The 23,145-nt window shown below is 51.2% G+C and overlaps 1 protein-coding gene and 1 pseudogene across 3 annotated transcripts; both read right to left on the bottom strand.

Annotated features, from left to right (window-relative positions):
* Positions 1 to 2,850: 2,850 nt before the first annotated feature.
* On the bottom strand, positions 2,851 to 5,250 carry LOC104670152 (annotated as a pseudogene).
* A 3,893-nt stretch (positions 5,251 to 9,143) lies between these two features.
* NKX2-5 (NK2 homeobox 5) lies at positions 9,144 to 12,361 on the bottom strand. 3 transcript variants are annotated; one of them, XM_010373335.2, is made up of 2 exons: positions 11,790 to 12,361; positions 9,144 to 10,284 (listed from the first exon to the last, which is right to left on the bottom strand). In XM_010373335.2, the coding sequence occupies exons 1-2, from the start codon at positions 12,121 to 12,123 to the stop codon at positions 9,641 to 9,643; spliced, it is 978 nt and encodes a 325-aa protein (XP_010371637.1). In that variant the 5' UTR covers positions 12,124 to 12,361; the 3' UTR covers positions 9,144 to 9,640. The 3 variants fall into 3 exon arrangements, with proteins under 3 accessions (XP_010371637.1, XP_030782511.1, XP_030782512.1); XM_030926651.1 differs by having other exon boundaries at positions 9,144 to 10,544; XM_030926652.1 differs by having other exon boundaries at positions 9,144 to 10,581.
* Positions 12,362 to 23,145: the final 10,784 nt, after the last annotated feature.

Consider the following 23,145-nt stretch of genomic DNA (forward strand, 5'->3'; position numbering starts at 1 on the left):
AGTAATAAATAAAGTATATTTTAAAATATATTTTGGGGCTATTTGTACTTCCTTTTCCTTGAAATCCCTGTTCATTTCTCCTGCCCATTTTTCCCCTTTTGGTAATTTGTCTTCATTCATTTATTCAGCATCAATTTTTTCTAAGCTCCTACAAGTGCCAGGCTCTCTTTCTGGTGCTTGGGATATACATAATTGAACAAAACAATATGTTAGATATGATAAAGTCTAATTCTAAAAAAAAACACACCAGAGCAAACTAGGGCTACCAGGAGCATGTGCATAGGAGTGCAATTTAAAATACGGTACTAGGAACGGGCCTCATGATAAGGGGACATTTAGGTAAAGACTGGAAGCAGATGAGGAACTCACCAGGCAGACATTCTGGGGGAAGAACATTCCAAGCAAAGGGAACAGCCAGTGCAAAGACTCTGAGGCAGGAATTGCCAGGCTTGTTGGAATAACAGTAAGGAAGTCAGAGAGGCTGGAGTGCAGTGCCCAGGAGGAGTGTCAGGTTTTCACAATATATTCTGGTGCTAATGCTTTGTGGGCTATATGTATTGCAAATATCTTCTACTTTGTGGCCTGACTTGTCTTTTCACTCTTTGTGTGGTATTTTGGGGAGTATGGATTTAACTCCTGGGCTTAAGTGTAGATTTTTAATTTTAATGTAGTCCAGCTGTTCCTTTAAGGGTTGTGCTTTTTGGAGTCATGTTTCAGTACTCTTTTCTTACCGTAAGGTCATAAAATATTTGTCTATGTTGTCTTTTAAGTGTTACATAGTTTTGCTTTTCACAGGTGGGTCTTTAATTAACCTTGATTTGATTTTGGAATGATGTTCTCTCTCTCTCTCTCTCTCTCTCTTTTAATCTTATGGAGAACCACTTACAGAAAAGTTCACCCTTTCCCCACTGAACTTCAAAAATACCTCTGGGCCAAGTGTGGTGGTTCATGCCTGTAATTCCGGAACTTTGGGAGGCTAAGGTGGGAGGATCCTTTGAGGCCAGGAGTTCAAGACCAGCCTGGGCAACGTGGCAAAACCCTGTCTCTGCAAACAACAACAATAACAATAAGCAACAACAACAACAATAAAACTAGCTGGGTGTGATGGTGCGCCTGTAGTCCCAGCTCCTTGGGAGGCTGAGGCAGGAGGATCGATTGAGTCTGGGAGGTAAAGACGGTAGTGAGCTGTGGTCGTGCCATTGCACTCCAGCCTGGGTGACAGAGCAAGATCCTGTCTCAAAAAAATTTTCTTTTAATGAAAAAACCGAATCTCACCTCTCCCCAGACAAAACTAACCCTTTCATGGATTGTATATGTGTGCTTCTGATTCTAGGCACTCTATTCTGTCTCATTGGTCCATTTTTCTGCCCTTGTGTCAGTATCACAGTGTTAACTACCATAGCTTTACAAGCCTTGTTAACTGATAGGAAAGAACCCCCCACCTCATTTTCCTTATTTCTTTACTTAAGAATGTCTTGGGGCTGGGTGCAGTGGCACACGTCTATAATCCCAGCACTTTGGGAGACTGAGGCAGATGGATTGCTTAAGTCCCCTAGTTTGAGACCAGTCTGGGAAACATGTTGAAACCCCATCTCTACTAAAAATGCAAAAAATTAGCCAAGCATAGTGGTACGCACCTATAGTCCCAGCTACTCAGGAGGCTGAGGTGGGAGACTCACCTGTGCCTAGGAGGTTGCGGCTGCAGTGAGCCAAGATCATGACACTGCACTCCAGCCTGTGTGACTGGACTCTAGGCACGGTGGCTCACATCAGAAATCACAATGCTTTGGGGGGCTGAGGTGGGAGAATTGCTTGAGCCTGGGAGTTCAAGACCAAGTCTGGCAACATAGGGAGATCCCACCTGTAAACACACACACACACACACACACACACACACACACACACACACACACACACACATATATATTAGCTGGGCGTGATGGTGTGCATATGTGGTGCCAGTTACTCAGGAGACTTAGGTGGGAGGATAGCTTGAGCCCAGGAAGTCGAGGACACAGTAAACCATGATTGCACCATTGCATTCCGGTCTGGGTGACAGAGTGATACCCCGTCATCAAAAAAAAAAAAAAAACAAAAAACAAACAAACCAAAAAAACAAAAACAAAAAAAAAAAAAACTTTCTTGGCTATTCTTAGATCTCTACACTTGTATGTGAAGTTTCTGTTCAGCTGTGAATATTCATTCTATTCATTCTGTAATGAATACACAAATACACTCTTAGCCCTTTGATTAAGAGTGCACTGAATCTGGAAAACATTTAGGGATATTTCAAACCATCATTTATTTATTTACATTGTTTAAGCCTCAAATATTTTTGACAGGCTTTTGAAGAGTTTACACTAGGTGGTTAGGAAATCTGGATCATGGAAAGATGTGAAAATAGCCACCAGAGAGAACAAATATGGTGATAATTAAGCATCAAATTTGCCTGGCGTTGGGGGGAAGGGGAAGCTATTCTTTTTAATTTACAGGAAGAGGCCACGCATGGTGGAGCACCTGTAGTCCTAGCTATTTATGAGGCTGAGGTGGGAAGATTGCTTGAGCCCAGTAGTTCAAGCCCAACCTGGACAACAGAGCAAGACCCCATCCCTAAAAATTGTTTTTGTAAAGAGAAAGCTAAACTAACATTGTTAGCAATACATGTTTCCTATTGCTGAAATTGCATGGGAATTTATGAAGGGCCACAGAAGGACAATAATGAATAATGAATGGTTGCATTAATTGAAAATGCAAGCTCCTTTCCATATAACCACTTATTTTATTTTTTATTTTTTTGAAGGAAAATTTATATTAATTATTTTTATGTGCAGAAAACTCAGCAGTGTACATTTAACCCAGTTTGGTGGCAAGTTCTTTAACCTTTGCCTTTTTGAGCTTGGCGATGTGAGCCACAGACTTGGGACCCAGGACATTGCCTCCCTAGTGATGGCAGATCTCATCCTATCTGTCATTGTAATTAGTCCTGATAGCTTCCACCAGCTTAGCCAAAGCTCCTTTGTCTTCTGAGTTAACCTGTGTGAAGGTGGCAGTGGTGCAGGTCTTTCTGTGGGCTGACTACACTTCCCAGTCTTACCTTCACCTTGATAATGCAGTAGGGGATCCCCCTTTTGTGACACAGGGCAGGCAGGGAGACCAGTTCAATGGGATCCACGTTGTGTGCGGTCACCACCAGCTGAGCTTTCTTGTTCTCTACAAAGGTGGTGATGGTGTTAAATCCTGCTCAAAGGACAGGCTGTCTCTTAGTTGGGATGTCCCCTTTGCTGGCAGCTTTCTTCTTGGCCTGGGACAAAAGCCTCTGCTTCTTCTCTTGCTTTGTCTCTGGTCTGTACTTGTGCGCCAGCTTAAGCACCGAGTAGCTGTTTGGTGGTCCAGGGCCTGGGTGAACTGGTTAATTGCAGGAGGCACCTTCAGCCTACAGCCACTTATTTTAAAGATCTCACCCACAAAGCTGAGGGCAGAGACACCCAGTCAGGGGCAGGGGGTAAAGAGAGTGCTGTGAGGCTAATATGAGACCATTTCAAGATGTCTGCTACGCTGGAGTTCAAGATACTGGGGATAGTTTGGGGTATTCTGGAAAGATAGGCATTTGGTGATGGAACTTAGCTTGGCTACTTTCTAACTTCAGGAATAGGGAAAGTGACAAACTTTTTTTTTTTTTTTTTTTTTTCTTGAGGCAAAGTCTTACTCTGTTGCCCAGATTGGAGTGCAGCTGGAGTGCAGCGGCATAATCATGGCTCATTGCAGCCGTGACCTCCCCGGCCCAAGCGATCTTCCTGCCTCAGCCTCCTGAGTAGCTGGGACCACAGGGATGCACCACCATGCCCAGCTAATTTTTTTTATGGCTTTTGTAGTGACAAGGTCTCCCTATGTTGCCCAGGCTGGTCTTGGACTCCTGGGCTCAAGCAATCTTCTGCCTCGGCCTCCAAAAGTGCTGGAATTACAGGCATGAGCCACCATGCCTGGCCTGACAAAACCTCGTTTTTTTTTTTTTTTTTGAGATGGAGTCTCACTCTGCCACCCAGGCTGGAGTGCAGTGGCAGGATCTCCGCTCACTGCAAGCTCCGCCTCCCAGGTTCAGGCCATTCTCCTGCCTCAGCCTCCCGAGTGGCTGGGACTACAGGTTCCTGCCACCACGCCCAGCTAATTTTTTGTATTTTTAGTAGAGACGGGGTTTCACCGTGTTAGCCAGGATGGTCTCAATCTCCTGACTTCGTGATCCGCCAAACTGGACCTCCCAAAGTGCTGGGATTACAGGCATGAGCCATTGCGCCCGGCCCCAACAAAACCATTTTAAGGCTCACTTTCTTTATCTGTAAAATGGACTCCACAATGAACAGCAGATTTCAAGGCATCAGTGAGCTCACACAGAGAGCCTGGCATACTATAAGCCCCCATGGAGGCTGGTTTGCCCCTAGTCTGCTTCCTGCAGGACTCTGATGTGGAGTTTAGGATCTGGGTAGAACAAATGAACTGTCTCTGAATAGTCCCCCCAAATTGCTCTTCTCTCCATAGCAGCACTGGCAGGACCTGAGCTTCACAAGCCACAGGGATGGCTTTGAGGTCCAGACTGAGACAGGCATGTCCCAGAGTCTCTCTCTCCCAGCCTCCACCATTCCACTCTCCTGCCCAGGGTCCCCAGAGCTGCCTGGCTTGTGTCTCAGCCACTGGATCACAGCAAACACACAGAGACCCTGAGATAGAAGAGCAGGGCCTGGAGAGGGGAAATCTGACTCCAGTTTCTCGCGGGCCCTCAAGAACTGGAGCCTGGGCAAGTCTGGGGCCTCTGCTGGTAGCAGTTGTGGTTCTCCAACCTGCCAAATGATGAGAATCACCTGGCCACCAATGCCGTCTCGCAGGGCCTGTCCCTGGGGAGTCCAATTCAAGGGAGCTGGGGCAGGCAAGGGTTGGGGTTTGTCCCGGCCTCCAGGCAGTTTGTGTCTTCGGGCAAGTTTGGGAGCTGCTGAGAGTGGGTTGAAGAGCTAGGGCTCTCTGGAACCATCTGGATTCCAGCACCAGTTTCCCTACTCCACACTACTGGAGTGGCCTTAGGTAGGTGATGTTTTTAACTTCTCTAGGTTTCAATTTCCTCCTTGGAAAATGACAGAATGAGATTTGCAGGGTAAGCATTTAGCCCTGGGCCTGGCACAAAGTAAGCACCAACAGATGTTAGGCAATAATCCATACTGTTATTCCACGCAGCCGTGGGCTGCAGCAGGGTGGGGAGCCCATGGTGCTCTGAGGGTGCCCTCGGGGGTCTTCACTGCCCACCACTGGGGTGAGCTCTCCTCTGAGACTGCAGCAAGAGGGCCAGGCTGCATCCCTGGAGTCCCAGCTGCCACCATCCCATCTGAGATTCCTCTCAGGCTCAAAGGGAGTTAAGAAGTGTGCTTCTCTCATAATTTGTTGTGCCTGGCACATAGAAATCATCCAGGAGTTGTTAGCTAATATCATGTCTGTACACTTTAATAGACAAACATTTCTTGGCGCCTACTCTTTGCCAGTCCTGAACTGGGGATGGGATCACACCACGTACTGGGGCTCTGGAATCAGCCTGCCTGGGCTTGAAACCAAGCTCTGACACTGACCAGCTGTGTGACCCTGGGCAACGTACTCCTCCTTTCTGGGTTTAAAATGAATCCTTCATCTGTTTCCTCACGAGAACCCAGAGGTATAAAAAGGGATTAAATGGGTTCACTTGTAAAGAGCTCAGAACAGTGCCTGGCACGCGGTAAATTCTGAGAGTGATAAATTAAATGCAGGCCACAGGTCCCTTTCTCCAGGAGCTCAGCCTGGTAGGGGAGTCAGCAAGCCTTAGGGGCCACAAAGTTGTTGCCTGCGGCAGAGAAGCGCAGGGCTTGAGCCCGGAATGCTTCCCTGAGGATGCGAGGGGCGGGCGCTGCGGGGAAGACGGTGCTACCCTCGCGCGGGATCGAGTGAAGAGAGTCTGCGGTGAACCCTGCGGCTTCTGCGCGTCTGTTAAAAATACAGGTATTTAGATACACAATGTGGCGTCCACTTAAGGTGAAATCTAAACAAAATAAAAGGACAGGAGCCATTCTGATTTGGCCGAACACGTGCCTGCGGGCTGGGAATGACCCGAGGAAACGAAGGGACCGCGGGGCCAGTCAGTGCTGCGGGGCCGGATGGGAGGCGGTGGACTGGCCTGTAGTGCTGGGAACCCCCAGCCCCGACCCGCCTTTGCCAAGAACCACCCAGCTGATTTTTTTTCTTTCTTTTTAAAATAAACCTACCTTCCTTCCCCGATTTTTTTCTTTTTAACTTGGCTGTTTATCTCCAATTACTATTTTTTTTTAAACTGCTGCGTGTTCTTGTTCGATTTTTAAAAATACTAAAAATGAAATGAGTCCCCTAGGTGCCTCCCTGGCGCCCTGGGCATGGAGAGCTCATGCCTGCGCCACCCTCATCTCCGCTGGCTTTGCCACCTCGGAGGCGCCCCACACTTCTCCTTTGTTTTGCTTTTCTCTGTGCCGGTTGAGTTTTCTTACCCTGAATGCATCGTTTATACAATTAGCAATTGAAAACAAAACAAATATCACCGACATAATTGGAGTGGGGGTCGCTATGTAAACACGGGGCGTCGTTAGTTTAAGGTACTTCTGATCCTGTCCCGGCCTGAGTCCTCGCTCCCTGACTCAGCACCCAGGCGGGAAAGCCTCGCTCCAGTCAGGCAAGGGCAGTCCATGCTGCCTCCTTGAGTTCTGCCATCTACAGCTTGCCCCACCATGAGCCCGGATATGAGGCCTGAGACTCTCACCCCACTGGCAAGAGTCTGGGGTCCGCTCAGCGCGGCCGGGAGCCAGTCTGGCTGCATCTTTACTGGAGAGACATCCGCAGTGCGGTGGGCTCTGGCTTCAGGAGCAAGCTCCCCAGTAATTATCCTGTGTGTTTCCCAGCTCCCGTTCCCACTTAGGGACTGGATGATCTCGACCATCCACGTAACCTCCTCAGTTTCCCGGTCTGCAAATGAAGATGGGTTAGGTGAGAGAACTCCTGTATACACTTAGCCGGGGGTGCTGGCACTGGTGAGCCCTGGCAGATGCCAGCCAGCCAGCAGTTGTGAGCCTTTGTGAGTGCCTTGGGAAAGCTGCAGGAGATCCTGGCTCAGTCAGCTGATCCCCGAAGGGAGAGTATGACACATAAAGAGGGAGGTATCATGGAGAAATCCTCGTGGCAAAAGGTTTAGTGAAATAAATATTATTTCTAATGTTACTGCAGGCACCTGTAAGATGAAAAAGGCCCACATGAGTGCAGGACCAAGGCCACAGTGATCTGGTTAAGAAGCAAATATGGGTCATTTCAGATAGAAGGATTTCCCAGTTGTGTGAGTAAGGCCGCCTGCTGGGTCTGTGGGCTGGGACTGCCTAGCAGGAGAGCACTATCCTGCTCAGGAGACGGTCTGGCAACCCGGAGGAGCCTCGGCGTGCCCCTCCATAAGACTGAGATGGGAACATGTTAATGGCTCACAGCAGGGTCGGAGGCCTAGGAGGCGGAATGCCAGGGCTGAGGTGACCATCCTACTTCCACTCCTGATGGCCCTCTCCAGCTGCCAGCTGGCTCAGGACCTTCAGGTCCCTTCTTCTACTCAGCCAGCCTTGAGCATAGCCCTTTCCGCTCCCTTCCCACAGCACAGCACAGAACCCTGCGATGGTAGACTGCTTGCACTCCACTGCCCTTGTATCCCACTGCATCCAGTGGTAACACTGGGTATAGACAGTGGTAGCACTTAGAACCTCCTGGCATCCTCCCCTCTTCCACGGGCGTGTGGCACTTACCCAGAGAGATAACACAGGCATTGGTAGGGCTGCATGGTTCCTGGTGAGGCAGTAGGACAGCTCCTGGTTGTGCCAGACCAGCCTGGCAACTCTTACTGGGAGTCAGAGGAACATTCAGAAGCACTCAGTCCCTGGCTGCCACAAACAATGCTTTGGCTGCATCAGGGGGCTATCAGCCGGATGTCCCAATGCCCCAGGCCTCCAACTCAGTGCTTCCTGGGCAAAATATCAGAAAAATCCATATCCAGTGAGAAAACAAATCCTCAACTGCCCCGGCTTTGGTCTCTTTTAAAGAAGCATCTTAAAAAGATCCTGGGTTAGTTCCTCAGGCTCTGGGGCTGGTGATAGAGGAACTGGAGGTCAGGTCCCAGCACCTGCTGACTGGCAATCCAGGATGAGAGCAAGGTATGTTTGTTATCCTCATTTTACAAACAACAGCAACCACCACCACCACACCTTCACCACCACCACCACCATCACCACCACCACCACGGAGGCATGCAGGGAGCAAGTCCCATAACAAGCAGGGTTTAAAGTTGATTTCACAGAGCCTCGGTTTTCTCATCTATAAAATCAGGACAGTAGTGACATTTGTTGGTCAGAACTATGGTGAAATTAAATGCCCTAAGGAAAGGACATCAGTAAGGTTAGGGCTTAGGGGCTCCCTTGGACCATGTGAATTTATGGGGCCTCACCAGGGCTAGAGGTGAGCACCTTCTGCAGACACCTCTATGGGGTCCAGCCCCGGCACTCAGTCAGGCGGGCAGCTGATGAGGCCCCAAGGCGGCATCTGAGGAGCCTGAGAACGCTTGACAAGGGCTGGGGTTCTTGGCTTTTCCATCTGTAAACAGGCTAAGGAGTTCTTTTAAGTGGGATGATCACAGTGCTCTCCAGCTAGAAGGCCCAGGTTCTTTTGCTTTCCATTTAATGCCCGGTGCCTGGAACCGTGCCTGGCACACATTAGGATTCAAGGAGGGGAGCTTGGGAGCACAGGGAAGGCGGTCTCTGAAGTGAGACAACCAGAATTTAACCTGAGTTCGACTAGTACTGGCTATTTGCCCGCAGGTAAGTCATTAAATCCCTCCGGGCCTCCGTTTCTAAACTTTAAAATAGGATTTTTTTTTTTTGATTATTGAGAATTATATGAGACAATCTCAGAAAGTGCCCGACACGGAACCAGTATGGTTCCAGCAAGGGTTAGTTTTTATTAGTATCAATGTTATCAATTTACTCAGCGAATGCCTCTGCCTGAGATCTGAGACCAATCCCGGGCGGCCACCTCTCTCCTGTTTCTGAAGCGCCGCAAGCTGAAAGAAGCACACGTGCGGGGTCAACGCACTCTCTTTAATGGGAAGGGGATCCTCATTTCTTACAGCAATAGGTAAAAACATAAATACGGGTGGGTGGGTGCGTGGGTGGGTGGCGGCGAGATAGCAAAGGCCCGGGCGCCCGGCCCTGGCTAGCGGAATGGGCGGCCCTGGCTCGCGGAATGGGCGGTCGGATCTCAGGCCCCGTGTGCCCGGGCTCAGTCCCAATTCACTGGTCGTTCCGTCGGGGGTGCCCATGGACTCTCGGAGGGCACTCCTGGGGGGACAGCTAAGACACCAGGCTGCAGGATCACTCATTGCAGGCTGCATAATCGCCGCCACAAACTCTCCCGTGCGCAAGAACAAACGCGCGTGGGACAGAAAAAGTTCCTAGGTCTCCGCAGGAGTGAATGCAAAATCCAGGGGACTCAGGGTCATGTTGGGAGCCCCTTCTCCCCCGGAGAGTCAGGGAGCTCTTGAGGTGGGATCAGTCAGGGGCGCGCCACGCGGGTCCCTTCCCTACCAGGCTCGGATACCATGCAGCGTGGACACTCCCGAGTTGCTCTGCGGAATCCCGGGGCTCTGAACCGCATTCAAGTCCCCGACACCGAAGTTCACGAAGTTGTTGTTGGCGGTGGCAGTGGCCGGCTGCGCTGGAGAAGGCCCGGCGGGGTAAGCGGCGGTGCAGCTGTAGCCAGGGCTGCAGGCCGCGCCGCCGTAACCCGGATAGGCGGGGTAGGCGTTATAGCCGTAGGCATTGAGGCCCACGCCGTAGGCAGGCGCGTAGGGTGCCGAGTCCCCTAGGCATGGCTTGCCATCGCGCACCAGCACTGGCACGGCGATCCTGCGGGCAGGCGGCGGCGGCGGCGGCGGGGGCAGCCCCACCAGCTCCAGAGTCTGGTCCTGCCGCTGCCGCTTGCACTTGTAGCGCCGGTTCTGGAACCAGATCTTGACCTGCGTGGACGTGAGTTTCAACACGCTGGCCAGCTGGTCGCGTTCGGGGGCAGACAGGTACCGCTGCTGCTTGAAGCGCCGCTCCAGCTCATAGACCTGCGCCTGAGAGAAGAGCACGCGCGGCTTCCTCCGCCGTCTCGCCCGGGGCCGCTCCGCGTTGTCCGCCTCTGGCTTCTCCAGCTCCACCGCCTTCTGCAGCGCGCACAGCTCTGAGGGGGAACAGAGAGGCAGAGAGACGCTTGGTAAGAGCGGCTTGACCTACGGAGCGCGGCCGCACAATAATGGTAAGGGATCCTCGTGGATGCCACTCTGTCCTGCCTGGAGAGCCCAGCTGGCTGCGGCTCACTCTGCCAAGTGCACTGGGAGCCACCGACACGTCTCACTCAGCATTTGTCGAAAGTGAGGCTCGGCTCAAGGCTCTGGAGAACAAGGCTCTGGAGAGATCTCTGCCCTCGGGGCAGTTCACACCCTGGTGAGGGAGACAGACGGTGACTTAAAATTTCTGACTGAAAAAAATAAAATAAAATAAAATAAATAAAACCAGGTGTTGCTCTGGGGTGAACTGAATTACGGCTAGTTTGGTTTGAGAAGTTAAACCAACAGAGACCGAGGCCTCACTCCTAGGGACGGTCTTATCTCAAAATTAAGGAATCAAGAAACAGAAGGCCCGGAGTGTTGGTTTGGTGATCCGAGGCTCCAGCCTGGCCCCAGCAGGGTTTGCGCAGTGTCCAAGAAGCCGCGGGTGGGCAGGCGGCCTCGGAACCTGCCTTGCTGGCTTCCTCGAATTGGTAGCTATCAGTTCTAGCCGCCGTGCCCGCCCGAATTTTTTCATAGGCCTCTATTCCTCAACCTCCGAATTCTCTCCCGGCTCACAGCGGCCCTTCGCCCAGCGCCTGCGGCCTCCCAGGAATCGCCCGGGCTCCTGCCTCCGGCGAGGGTCTCCCAGCAGGCCCCTTTCTGCGGCCGGGCCGGCCTCCCTCCCGGATCCTGGGATGGCCTGCAGGATGATCCCGCACCCATCTCGTCCATTCCCCCGCGCCCGCGGTAGCGCAACATTTCCTAACTTTTCCACGAGGGAACCTCTCCGCCCTCGCCGCGCCAGGAAGTTGTGCTGAAAAAATAAAGCGAAGTCAGATTCCTGAGGCTCCGCAGTATCCCATTTTAATATCAAGGCCCTGGATCCCAGACTTCACTTTCCTGGCGCAAAGAAGGAAAGACCCCAGAAACCCGGGTCGCGGGTGGGCTGCAGAAAGAAGGTCCAGGACCCTCCTCCGATTGTACGCAAAAGCGTGTCGTGAGCAACATTTCAATTTCTGTTTAGTGGTTCTCATCAGATCCTTAAAAAGATCCGTAAATCCAAAGGAGATTTAAAAACAGAGATTATCTACTTGTCTGTTCTGTCTATCATAAACCGATTTCTCAACTTTCTACCAGACTCAGGAGCAGAGCCGAAGCCGCCCGGGGCTTTGTTAGGCCGGGGGTAAACGTTTTTTGGTCTCTTGCTTTTGATCCTTTCAATCTGGCATTTCCTCTGAATCTCCGATTGGACGCGGGGCGCGGGAGCCCTGGCGACAACACCAGGCATCTTACATTCTGAGCCCCCCGCCGGAGCCCAGCCCTCGGCCCACGGGCGCGTCTCCTCCTCCTGGCCCTGAGTTTCTTGGGGGCGAAAGCGACCCAGGATGGGAGAAGGGGGCCTGTGTTTCCGCCTCACCTTTCTTTTCGGCTCGAGGGTCCTTGGCTGGGTCTGGGTCGCTGTAGGCACGCGGATAGAAGGCGGGGGCGGCGGGAAAGGCAGAAGCACACTTGGCGGGTGAAGGCGCGGGGCCCAGCTCTGCGCGCAGCTCTGGGAGGCCCGGCGCAGCCGCCTCGGGCCCGGCGTAGGCCTCTGGCTTGAAGGTGGCCAGCATGCAGGAGGAGGGCGCCAGGGTGGCCTCCAGGCGCGCAGAGAGTTCTCCGGCGGCGGCCAGGCTGCGCTGCTGCTGCTCCAGGTTCAGGATGTCTTTGACTGAGAAGGGCGTGGGCGTGAGCGCAGGGCTGGGGAACATGGTGGCAGCGCCAGTCTCACAGCGCCAGGTGGGCGGCGGAGAGCGGCGCTGCCCACGGCCCCTGGCAGCTTCCCTGCATGGTGCCGCCGCCCGCCCGCGCACCCGCCGGCCAGCTCTGGATGTGTCCGGGCAGCAGGTAGCGCCGAACACAAGGGGCAGGAGAGGCGGGACCAGACCAGAGGAGGGGGACTCAGCCTGCCATTGGGCCAGGGGCCTCGATGACAGGAGCGATGAGCAGTTTCGTGTCACCTAATATAGTCATAGGGCTAAAAAAAAAAAAAAAAAAAAAAGCCCTGCTCAGCTTTTTTAAAGGGGCCAGGACACATTTGGAAGGGTCTCCTTTTGCTCCTGCAGCCTGCGTTTGCTCCCTAATGTGAGCCTGAAAAGCCTACCAGAGGCATGCAGAGTCAGGCCTCTGGGCAGGGCTGGATGGGTGTGGGTTTGAAGAAATATTCCTCAGCACCCAAACCAGAATGGGAGAGAGAAGGATGGGGTGGGAAGCGGTCGGGAGGGGAGTGATTTGAGGAAGGCTTTATTACTGAAGGTGGTAGGAAGAGAAGCCTGGAGGACAGGACTGGCTTTGGGGATAGCAGGAGAGGGAGATTCTGGACAATTCGGGGGTTCAGTTTGGCTTGGCCTACAGGGCCAGTCATGCCCCAGGCTCTGGGTGCTTCTGGATGAGTCAAGGAAAGTAAGGGCAAGGTGAGTGATGGCCAGGTGGGGTAGGAGTGGCTGCCTCCTACAGTAGAGTTAGGCACAGCACAACTCCAGGGGGCATCAGTCACTGCCAGGACTCTCCCAGGGAAATGCCTCTCCCCTTAATAATGAAATAAATCAGGAATCCCAGCTGGTAAGCTCAGCTTCCCAGGAGACACCTGTCTTGTGGAGTGCCCCAGCTACTAGCCACCTTGTTTCCCCTGTTTGGAGGCCGCGGATACCACCCCCCTCTTTCCTGTGCCCTCCCTGCCTAGCAGCAAGGCCCTCAGGCTTCTGCCAACCTCGAGGTTTCAGGGCCTTAGCCCAGGTTTAGCTCTCAGGGAGGCAGGGCTCCTCTGAGCCCAGCTAGACCAGGATTTCTCCAAGGCCTCTGGGCCGTACTCCGAGTGGGGCAGCCCTGCGGCTCCGTCAGACGCGTGGGGGAAGGGCAGGGCAGGTGAGGTGATCGTGATCATTTTTAGCCACAGGGTCAGTAGAGTAGGGCGCAAAAGTCAGACAAATCTGCCCGAGTTTCAGGAGCGCCAGCTAAATGGCCAGATCCTGCCCGGGTGGGCCTCATTTCTCTGGGTCCCTGCACTCCTTGGGAAGCTTGGGGTCTTCTCCATTCCCCAGAACACTGCAGAGAGGAGTTTTATTTTGCTTACAACTCAGCAGTCTGGGGAGGCAGAGTGGCCCCAGGTTAAGGACGCCTCCTAGAGCTGGGGATGACAGGATTTGTCAGTGGAAAAGCGTTGGCTTCGCACGGCCTTGGCTGGTGCAGGGAACCGCGGGCAGGAAGCTGGGCGGGACGCGTGGACTTGCTGAGAATGGGGACGTGGAGGGCTTGGCTCTTTGCGGAGTGAGGGATGGCAAGAGGCGCTTGGAGTAGAATAAAGGCGGCGCAGGGCCAAAAGCTACCTAAAGACACAGCTCCCGCACGCGCGCCTAAGGTACGGAGGAAACGCACAATATGTGGAGACAAAATAGTGTCTGTCCAGAACGAGCCTCTTGGGTGCTCAAGCCCGACAGTGGGCCGTCTGAGACGCCGACGCAAGTGAAGTCAAGCACTGGCCTGATGTTGGGACTTTTCCTGTTCCTCATCAAAGCCACACTCCCAGGACCTGGGGCCTCCATGCTAGGGCAATGGAGAGGTGAGCTCCACAGGGCAGCCGAGGAGGCGCGCAAAGCCCTGACCCCGGCTTCTAGGCGCCAGCCGTCAGTAACAGGCCTGGGCCGCCACGCTGAAATCACGCATCGAGTTTCTGAGCCAGGGACTACTGGGGGTCTGGAATTGTTAGCCTAGTCTGTGGAGGATGCCTTTTCTTAAATGTGGAGCTCTCAAGGCCCAGGAAACCTGTTCCCCCACCTCTTCACCTCCCAACCCAAATTCTCCTTGGACGGAACTGCATGTCAGCGGCCTCTGTGGCCCTTCCTCGCCTGAACTTTTGGCCACGTTACCGTTATGGCTCTAAATTAACCTAGCTTGGGGGGCCGCCTTGCCTTTGAAGATTGTTTTTGGGGCGGGGGGGGGGGGCGTTGGAGAGGTTGCCTATCGCTGAGGCGGTGACGTCTGGCAAACGAGCCACATCCGATTCAATTAAATGTCTCGCTGAAAAGAGCTCGGAACGAGGTTCCTGGGAGCGCTGTTAAGTGAATCTGCTGGCCGGGTGGCTTGCGATGACAGTTTGAAAGATTAGTGTGAGCCGACGCCTGAAATATTACCGTTTAATGGGGGACATCGAGGCTACATCCGGGATCCCTGTTTTCAGTATTTTTTTTTTTTTTTGAGAGTTCTGGAGAAAGAAAAAAAATTAGATGGCCTTTACAAATCAAGGCGGCAAGGATTTATTTCCTACTTTCGGGTAAGGGGGCTTCGTAGAGCTGTCAGTCCTGTGGGTCAGGTGTTACAAAAAGGGAAGGAAAAAAACCCTCCCTATTTGAACAAAATCTGTGACTTTTACACTCTCTATGCCCTGTGTGAATCAGGTAATGATTTCTCTTGGCTTCCAGAAAGGTCTTGGTGTTGCAGGAGAGAGGAGATGGGGCAAAAATGCACAAATGCGTGCAAAATAGAAATTGGGGCGACCCATGCTGGTCTCCTTAGAGAAAAGTCCGAGAGCGATTTGCAACTTTTCTTGTCAGTCCTCACTGTTTCCGAGAAAAAAAAAAATCCCTCTAAATAGATCTAAATAGAAGTTGCAGTGGTTGGGGGTTGGGTGGAAGGAAACTTGATTCTCTGGCCCCCAACAGGGACACATCTTTTTTCCCAAGGGCCTCTGACCCAACCTGGCCGCCTCTCTACGCCACACTTTGACCAAACTAGCAGGACAAACAGCCTTCAGCCTAGAGAAAGGCAGAGAGAGACAAAAGGAGAGAGGAGAGATCAAAAATCTATCCGTGTATTTCCTTGACTTTTAAAGAGTTGGTGCTTTAAGATAATCCAAATTCCAGGGCGGCTCGAGCGCATTCTCCGTGAATAAATTATTATTAATTGAAAAGCGATCGGCGCAGCCGGAGCCGGCCCCCCTTTCGTGCAATCAGCAGGGCTGGCCGCAAAAGGTATATATGATTAATTGAAAGATAAGCTGGAACTATCACCGGGAATGTCATTAATGCGCCGGGGAGACGTCCATTGGAGACAGGCGGCGTTATCCGCGGCTTTATCTTCAACAACGCCTAGCTCTCCGCCCGCGCGGGGGAAACAGATGGGGGTTTCTGTCTGGGACGCTCGCCCCATGTTTATATTTTGGGAAGAATCGCAACTCGTGGGAGTCCCCGGCTGGCCCCCTGATAAATGAACATTAGCACTTTTTCGGACTACTGTATCAACAAAGGGGCTGCGGCGCTGCAATAATTGGCGAGAAAGCAAACAGAGGGCCGAGAGCGCGACTCTGCTCTTCGTCCGGCTGATGGATGAGCAGCTCCGGCTGCGCGCCGGACTCCCGGCCTCCGCCTCCGCCTCCGCCTCCGCCTCCGCGCCGGGCCCGGCCACTGGGCCCCTCCGCCGCCCGGGCTTCCTTCCTGGCCAGGCATTGGGGGCGGGGGACGACTCTGAGGGCCGTCGACCTCGCCCTTGGCTCCGGAAGAGTCCAGGCGACCTCCGCGGCACCGGATTTTTCCTGCCTCGGGACGCGCCTCATTCAGGTGGCTCAGCTGGCACCAAATCCTTCTCATTCCCACGCTTGTTCAGCGCCCACTGGGTGTGCCATGCGCTCTCATCGCGGATCCTCTTATTCCGACTGCAGGCCTGAGGAGAATGAGGTTCAGAGACGTGGAGTAACTTGCTCAGGGTCACACAGATGGGAAAGGACAGTGTCAGGGTGTTAGGATTCGAACATACAGCTGACTCCAGAGCTGAGACTGTTTTCTTTTATTGCATGTCGTTGCGCCCAAGACCATACTAACTGGAGGAAGAGCAAGACCGCCACCATCACCCGCAACCGCGCAGCCAGGGAAGAGGACCAGGGCTGTTGGATTTGAGATGCCAGGTCTCCCCAAACCTTCATAGACAAGGGAGATTTCCTGCATAAATTTCTTTTGAGAGAGAGAGATGGGGAGAGAGGAATTTAACATGCGTTCAGTTCACTTTCGCCTTCCCCTTCCCTCGCTCTCCCGCTTTTCCTTTCCCTTCTCCCCTCTCCTCTTACTTTGATAACAGCTTTATCGAGATATAATTCGCATACCATACTATCCACCCATTTAAAGTATACAATCTAGTGATTTTTAGTATGTCCACAGCGTTGCGAAATCATCACCACAATTTTAGAACATTTTTTGTCACCCCAAAAAGAAACTTGTGGCCTTTAGTCATCAACTCCAACCCCCCTCCCACCTTCCCAGCCCTAGGCAACCGCTAATCTATTTTCTGCCCCTATAGATTTGCCTGTTCTGGACATTTCATACAAATGGAATCATACAATATGTGGCTGTTTGTGTTTCGCAGCGTTCACTTAACATAACGTTTTCAAAATTCGTCCATGCTGTAGCACGTATCATCATCTTGTTCCTTTTAATGGCTGAATAATATTCTATTGTATGTCTACACCACACTTTGTCCATTCATCCTCTTGATAAACATTTGGGTTATTTCCACATTTTGGCTGTTATGAATACTCTTCCAGCCCACTTCTACCTTACAGTCTGAACCTTTAGAGTCCTTGAAAGGGCCTTCTTCCCCCCTCTCCCATAATTAACCCTATCCTTCATGGGCATAGCATCTGTGCAGTCTCACAGGGCCTGAGCTTGCTTTAATGTTCCGCTGTTGCTCTCTTAAAACTCTTAATAAGTTTTTAATCAGAGGGTCCACATTTCTATCGTGCGCTGAGCCCACAAACTATGTAGTCAATCCTGCTTTCTGGGCCATCTGAGCAGAGCCCTGGAAATACTAACTCTCTATTGCCTGGCTGGGTTTTGACTTTCTTCCCGCCCCTCACCCACTCCCGTCCCCGCTCCTGCCCACCCCTCCCCAGCCCCCTGCTGGCCAGCTAGGACAGACAGAAAGTCCCCAAGCTGCTTTAAGAGTTGTCCATGCCGGGGGAGGGATTGCATTGGGAGTTATACCTGATGTAAATGACGAGTTGATGGGTGCTGACGAGTTGATGGGTGCAGCACACCAACATGGCACAAGTATACATATGTAACAAACCTGCACGTTATGCACATGTACCCTAGAACTTAAAGTATAATAAATAAATAAATAAATAAATAAATAAATAAATAAATAAATAAATACTTGTCTGGTCGGGCGCGGTGGCTCAAGCCTGTAATCCCAGCACTTTGGGAGGCCTAGACGGGCGGATCACGAGGTCAGGAGATCGAGACCATCCTGCCTAACACGGTGAAACCCCGTCTCTACTAAAAAAAAAAAATACAAAAAACTAGCCGGGCGAGGTCGCCTGTAGTCCCAGCTACTCGGGAGGCTGAGGCAGGAGAATGGCGTGAACCCGGGAGGCGGAGCTTGCAGTGAGCCGAGATCCGGCCACTGCACTCCAGCCTGGGGGACAGAGCCAGACTCCGTCTCAAAAAAAAAAAAAAAAGAGTTGTCCATGGAAACTTGCTCAGCCATAGGAAGGGCCTAGAGCCCACAGAAGGAAAGAGCAGATCTACATGGCTAGTGAATACTGTGTGTGTGTGTGTGTGTGTGTGTGTGTGTGTGTGTGTGTGTCTGTGAGGGCTAAAAGAGTAGACCAGAGTTTTCACCCAGCCCACAAGTGACTCCACAGCCTGGTCACTGTTGGGTTCTTGGTCTGATTTTCTCCATTCCTTCACCTACATTGACTGGGTGCCCACTGTGTACCAGGTGCTGGGGATGCACAGTCCAAGATGCAAAGACCCTGAAAAAGGCAGGCGTGTGTCAGAAAGAGTGCTGGCCTCTGAGCCTGCGGTGGGTGTGGTCCTGCCTTTTCAGCCGTTGGCTCACCTTGAGCATGTCTCTTTTCCTGTCTGGTCCCCAGTTTTGTGTCTGTCTCCTTGGTGGTATAAGGAGTACCCAGCATTGCTTTCCAGCTGCACTATCCCGGGAGACATCCCAGGTTCTTATCTGAATTCACCTGGAGAGTAGGCAGAGGTGGACAGGCACGTGGGTAGTTGTCCAACCAATGAAGTAAAACTGGTTAAGATGAGAAATAAGTCTCCGCCAATTGTAATATTATGTTATTTGGGGGAGGGGGGATGATCTATATGACAATATGCTTTCAAAATAAAGTGATGTTAACATAAGGAAAATGTAATGGATTTTTCTTATACCAAATACATTCAATTTCAGATAGATTAAACATTTAGATCCTAAAAATGAAACACAAAAGTGCTACAGGTAATTAAAATAATTTTGGAGTGCTTGTATATTTGGGAGGGTGGATGAAGAGAACAAAAGACCTAGAAACTATAAAAGATGAATTATATAAACCTGATTGCATAAAAATAAATCTAGGCACAGCAAAAATACCATAAATAGAATCCAAGAAAAAACTATACTCAGGAAAAATGCTAGAAATACATTACAAATTACTGATTTCCACAATATGGAAAGAATACCTGTAAATCAATAAGAAAATGATCCAGGAAAAGTATTTAAAAAATGACCAAGAGTAGCAGAGCCTTACTGGAAAAAATAAAAAGAAACAAAGAAATGCAAATTGAAACACAGAGAGGCAAAATTTTTATTATCAGACTGACGAAGATCAAAAAGTGCAATAGTTGCTTCGTCATGCTTCTACATTGTAAACTGGTAAACCTCTTTGGAGCAGTTTGGTACTGCCAAAATTAAAAATGCATAAGCTCTTTGAACAAATATTTTCATTTCTAGGATTTCATTCTATAGGTATATACATGTATGCAAAGAAAAGTATTTTCATTGCAGTTTCTAATTTTTTTAAGAATCAAAACATGTTAAGAAAACAATATATATATATTTGAGGACTGGTTAAAAAATTATGTTGTAACAATAGAACAGAATACCATATGCCATGAGAAAGAATTACATTCATATGTATTCTTATGGATATGTTTTGAGATACTTTAGCAAACCAGGTACAGAATTCGTGTTTTAAATATGGGCATATGTACATATATGGTTCCATGGGGTTTTTTGGTGATGAAAGCTTCAGGGGAAGAATAATTGGGGGGCAAGTCAAGAATAAATATGACACTTTCCATAATACACTTTTTGGAACAGTTTCCTTGTTACTTTTGGGGCTGTAGAAATATCTAGGCCAGAATCCTCTGAGGTGCATATTAAAAATGCAAATTTCTGGGGCCCATCCTAATCTTGGAGTTTAAGAATCAAAGATGTGTATAGTTTGAGACAGGCAGCCAAAGCAGCCAGGCAGCGAAATCTCCATGAAGGGGTGGCTGCGAAGCCCTTAGTGTAGGAAGACTGCGTAGGGTGGTCAGCGGAGCCCTAGAGAGAGAGGAGGAAGGGTGGCCTTTGTCTAGTACTACCTGGGAACAGGACCCCAGTGGCACTGGCTGCCCTCAAGATCTCTCCTGACTTGTGGTTTGGTCTTGGGGTCTTGGACAGTGCGGGTCAGGGGAGGGGGCGGGGGGTGGACAAACTAGAGGGCAGGCCCAAGTCTTGTGGTCACTGAGGATGCAGAACCTGGTCTCTGTGAGAAGGTGGCAAAGTGGGAAGATGAAACTGGCTTACAGCCTTGGTAGCCCCACCCAGGCACTCCCTACAGGCCAGCAGGGGAGTTTAGCAGTTCCTAGATTGCCTGGACCCTGGCCCTCAGCCCACTGTCCTTCCTTCTCATGAGGGCCAGACTCTAAAAATCTCTCTGAAATAGCCCTGAATCTCAACCAGATCTGGAATCTGACCTAACAAGGTTGAAGTGACTTTCCTGTCTGGGGCCGGGGTAGGGGTAAGTATAAATGGAAGTATTTCATACCTTGTTTCTCCAAACTCGGCGGGGACCCTTGTAGCCATTGATCCTGGCAGCTCCCTGAAGTTTGGGGTCTGCCCGGGGTGGCACAGCCTGGAGCCTCTCAGGCCAGCACGGACTCCCGCTGCAGGGGGATACCACTCTCATTCCCCGGTGAGATCTGAGGTTCCTGTCACAGCCTGGCCTTCCCTCACAGCCCAGCTGCCCACCACATCTTTGCTGCAAGCGGGACTGTGTGCAGCTCACAGGCCAGGACACAACATCCAGGGAGCCTTTGGTCCTCCCGCTCCTGTGGCCTTCAGTAGCCAGTCCCGAGGAGATGACAGCCACACACACCACACGTAACCAGTGGATAAGTTTTGGGTCCTCATTTCTCCTGGATGTTGAACACATGAGCAAAAAAGCAAAAAACAAACAAACATCAAACAAAACAAAACAAAACAAAAACAAAAAAACAAAAACTGAACGACATTCATTTCTAAAATATTTTATGAACTTGGACAGCGAGTGCTTATTCTTATCCCTCTGACAGGATGCACGAGTGTCTTTTGTTCCCGCTTTTGTTGGTTTCCTTAACAATTGTTTTACATTTACATCAGTCACTCTGCTAATGATATATTTCTGAATAAATAACACATCATAAAAACAAAACAAAACCAAAATGAACACATGTAAGAGGGAGATCAATGTAAAGTGTCCCAGGCCTCTCCCCTAGCCACCCAGGCAAAGCTGTTACCCGGCTTATTTAGGTTTAAAATCCACTTTATTGAGGTTTAATGTACCTAGAACAAAAGGGTACAGTTCGATGAGTCTTGACACTTGGATACGTCCCCCCCCCATAACAGCCACCATAATCAAGGTACAAAAACATTTAGGTCACCTCAAAAAGGCTTCCTTCTCCCCTTCACAGCGAATCCCCACTCTCTCCCAAGCTGCCACTGGTTTTAAAAATATATCCTCTTCGAGAGTTTTTTTTTTTTTTGCAAATTTAAATCGTATTATAGGATGTGTATATATATACACACACACTTTTTTTTTTTTTCTGAGAGCAACAACTTTTGCAAACTCCTTTGCACTTTGTCCTTGTCTGTTTTGTTTTGTTGTAAGTCAGTTTTCTTATGCTCTGGGGAATATGTTTCCCAACCCGAATTTATCCTGGATTATTCCAGGATATGACACGAAAGTGGATACGATCCGCTTTCAAACTAGTGTTAGGGTTTGCCTCGGATTCCGAGGATCTGAGGGAGTCGCTTTCAGACTTCCGGTGTCCTTTCGCGTTAATTTCGTCCTCTTTTCTTCTCTGGGCTGGGGCTGGTGGCTGCCACATCCCACTCACTCTGCCCCGACGGCTGCAAACCGCTTCAGCCCAAACGGGTGCAGAGGCGGAGAGAATTGAGACGCTGGAATCAGTTCCTCGGAGTCCCGTCGCTGGAGGTCACGGCTGGGAAAATCAGGTGACATTCGAGTCAGATGGACAACGATTCAGATACAGTGAAGAGGAAAATGGTTGTCCTGGGGCTGGTTCACGCCTGCCCGGCGGGCGTGAAGCCCGGGTAGCCGCGGCTTAGGAAGAACCTTCGGCGTGGCGGTTCAGGTTTGGGGAAAGAGAGCTGGAGAACGGCCGCCTGTTTTTGTGCCCGCGCGGGGGACCAGCGGGGCCGACGGCAGCGCTGCGGGTGGGTTGGGTCGTCAGCCGCCGCTCCCTGGAGAGGAGAAGAGTCGCACCCACCTCCGGGCGGCCTCCGCGGCTCCGGCCGAAACCCCGGCCGGCCGCAGCTCCGGGAGCCCCCCGCGCTGGGCTGCTGCGGCCCGCTCAGTGCTGAACTGACGCTGGAAACGACTGGCCAGCGGGCCTAGGGTCGCCGCCTTTCCCTGCTCGCCTCTTCCTTCCTTCCGGGTCGTGCCCTCCAGTCTGCTGTGCGTTAACACAGCGAAGTTTCCATCGCCCGGCGGAGCGCGCTGTGGAACGCATCTGGCAAATTGTCGTGTCGCACACACACGCAAAAACCCGTTCAATCTCGTATAATTCGGCGCAACCGGTGTCTGTGGAGAGCCTCCCGGGGGCACGGCACGGGGAACCCGGAGGCCAACAAGCTGCGGGATACCTGAGCAAATTCGGGATCAGCAGTCCCTTTCGCTGACGGCGTTCTGCGCTCCTAGCAAATTGGCGAAATGGGGGATTCAGACAAGAAACGAGTGCACTAGAAAGGGTCGTGTTGACACATCCCATACTTTTAAGTGTACACATGACAGTTGCAGACATTCAAGCCCTTAAAAGGAGCACAATGGAGCGTTTACATTTTAGACCTGTGTCTATGGGATACATCTACAGCCATCAGTAACCCGATTTGAGTGTCGGGTTGATGTGCTTTCTTTCTTTCTTTCTTTTATTTTATTATTATTTTTTTTGAGACGGAGTTTCACTCTTGTCGCCCAGGCTGGAGTGCAGTGGCATGATCTCGGCTCACTGCAACCTCCGCCTCCCAGGTTCAAGCGATTCTCCTGCCTCAGCCTCCCGAGTAGCTGGGATCACAGGCACCCATCACCATGCCCTGCTAATTTTTGTATTTTTTGTAGAGACAGGGTTTCACCATGTTGCCTCGGCTGGTCTCGAACTCCTGACCTCAGGTGATCGGCCCGCCTCGGCCTCCTAAAGTGCTGGGATTACAGGCGTGAGCCACGGCGCCCGGTCTGATGTGCTTTAAATTCGCTGAAACGACATGGGTACACACGCGCGCCATAAGTGCACAGTCACTTTCTCTGTGTGTGCATGTTTTACCCGCATATGGTGAAAAAAAACTTTTCAAGCGCACAAAAGACCATACTGTGGGTGCCCCTCGCCGCCCCCAGCGTCCCGGCCGCCCTCCGGAGCTGATCTGGGAACACACACGTTTGTGCACTCTAAGCATCGATGTGTTTTTGCTTTCCCCGCACCTAATTGTGCGTC

Source organism: Rhinopithecus roxellana, chromosome 3 (genome assembly GCF_007565055.1).
Source record: "Rhinopithecus roxellana isolate Shanxi Qingling chromosome 3, ASM756505v1, whole genome shotgun sequence".
In the NCBI taxonomy this organism is placed as follows: domain Eukaryota; kingdom Metazoa; phylum Chordata; class Mammalia; order Primates; family Cercopithecidae; genus Rhinopithecus; species Rhinopithecus roxellana.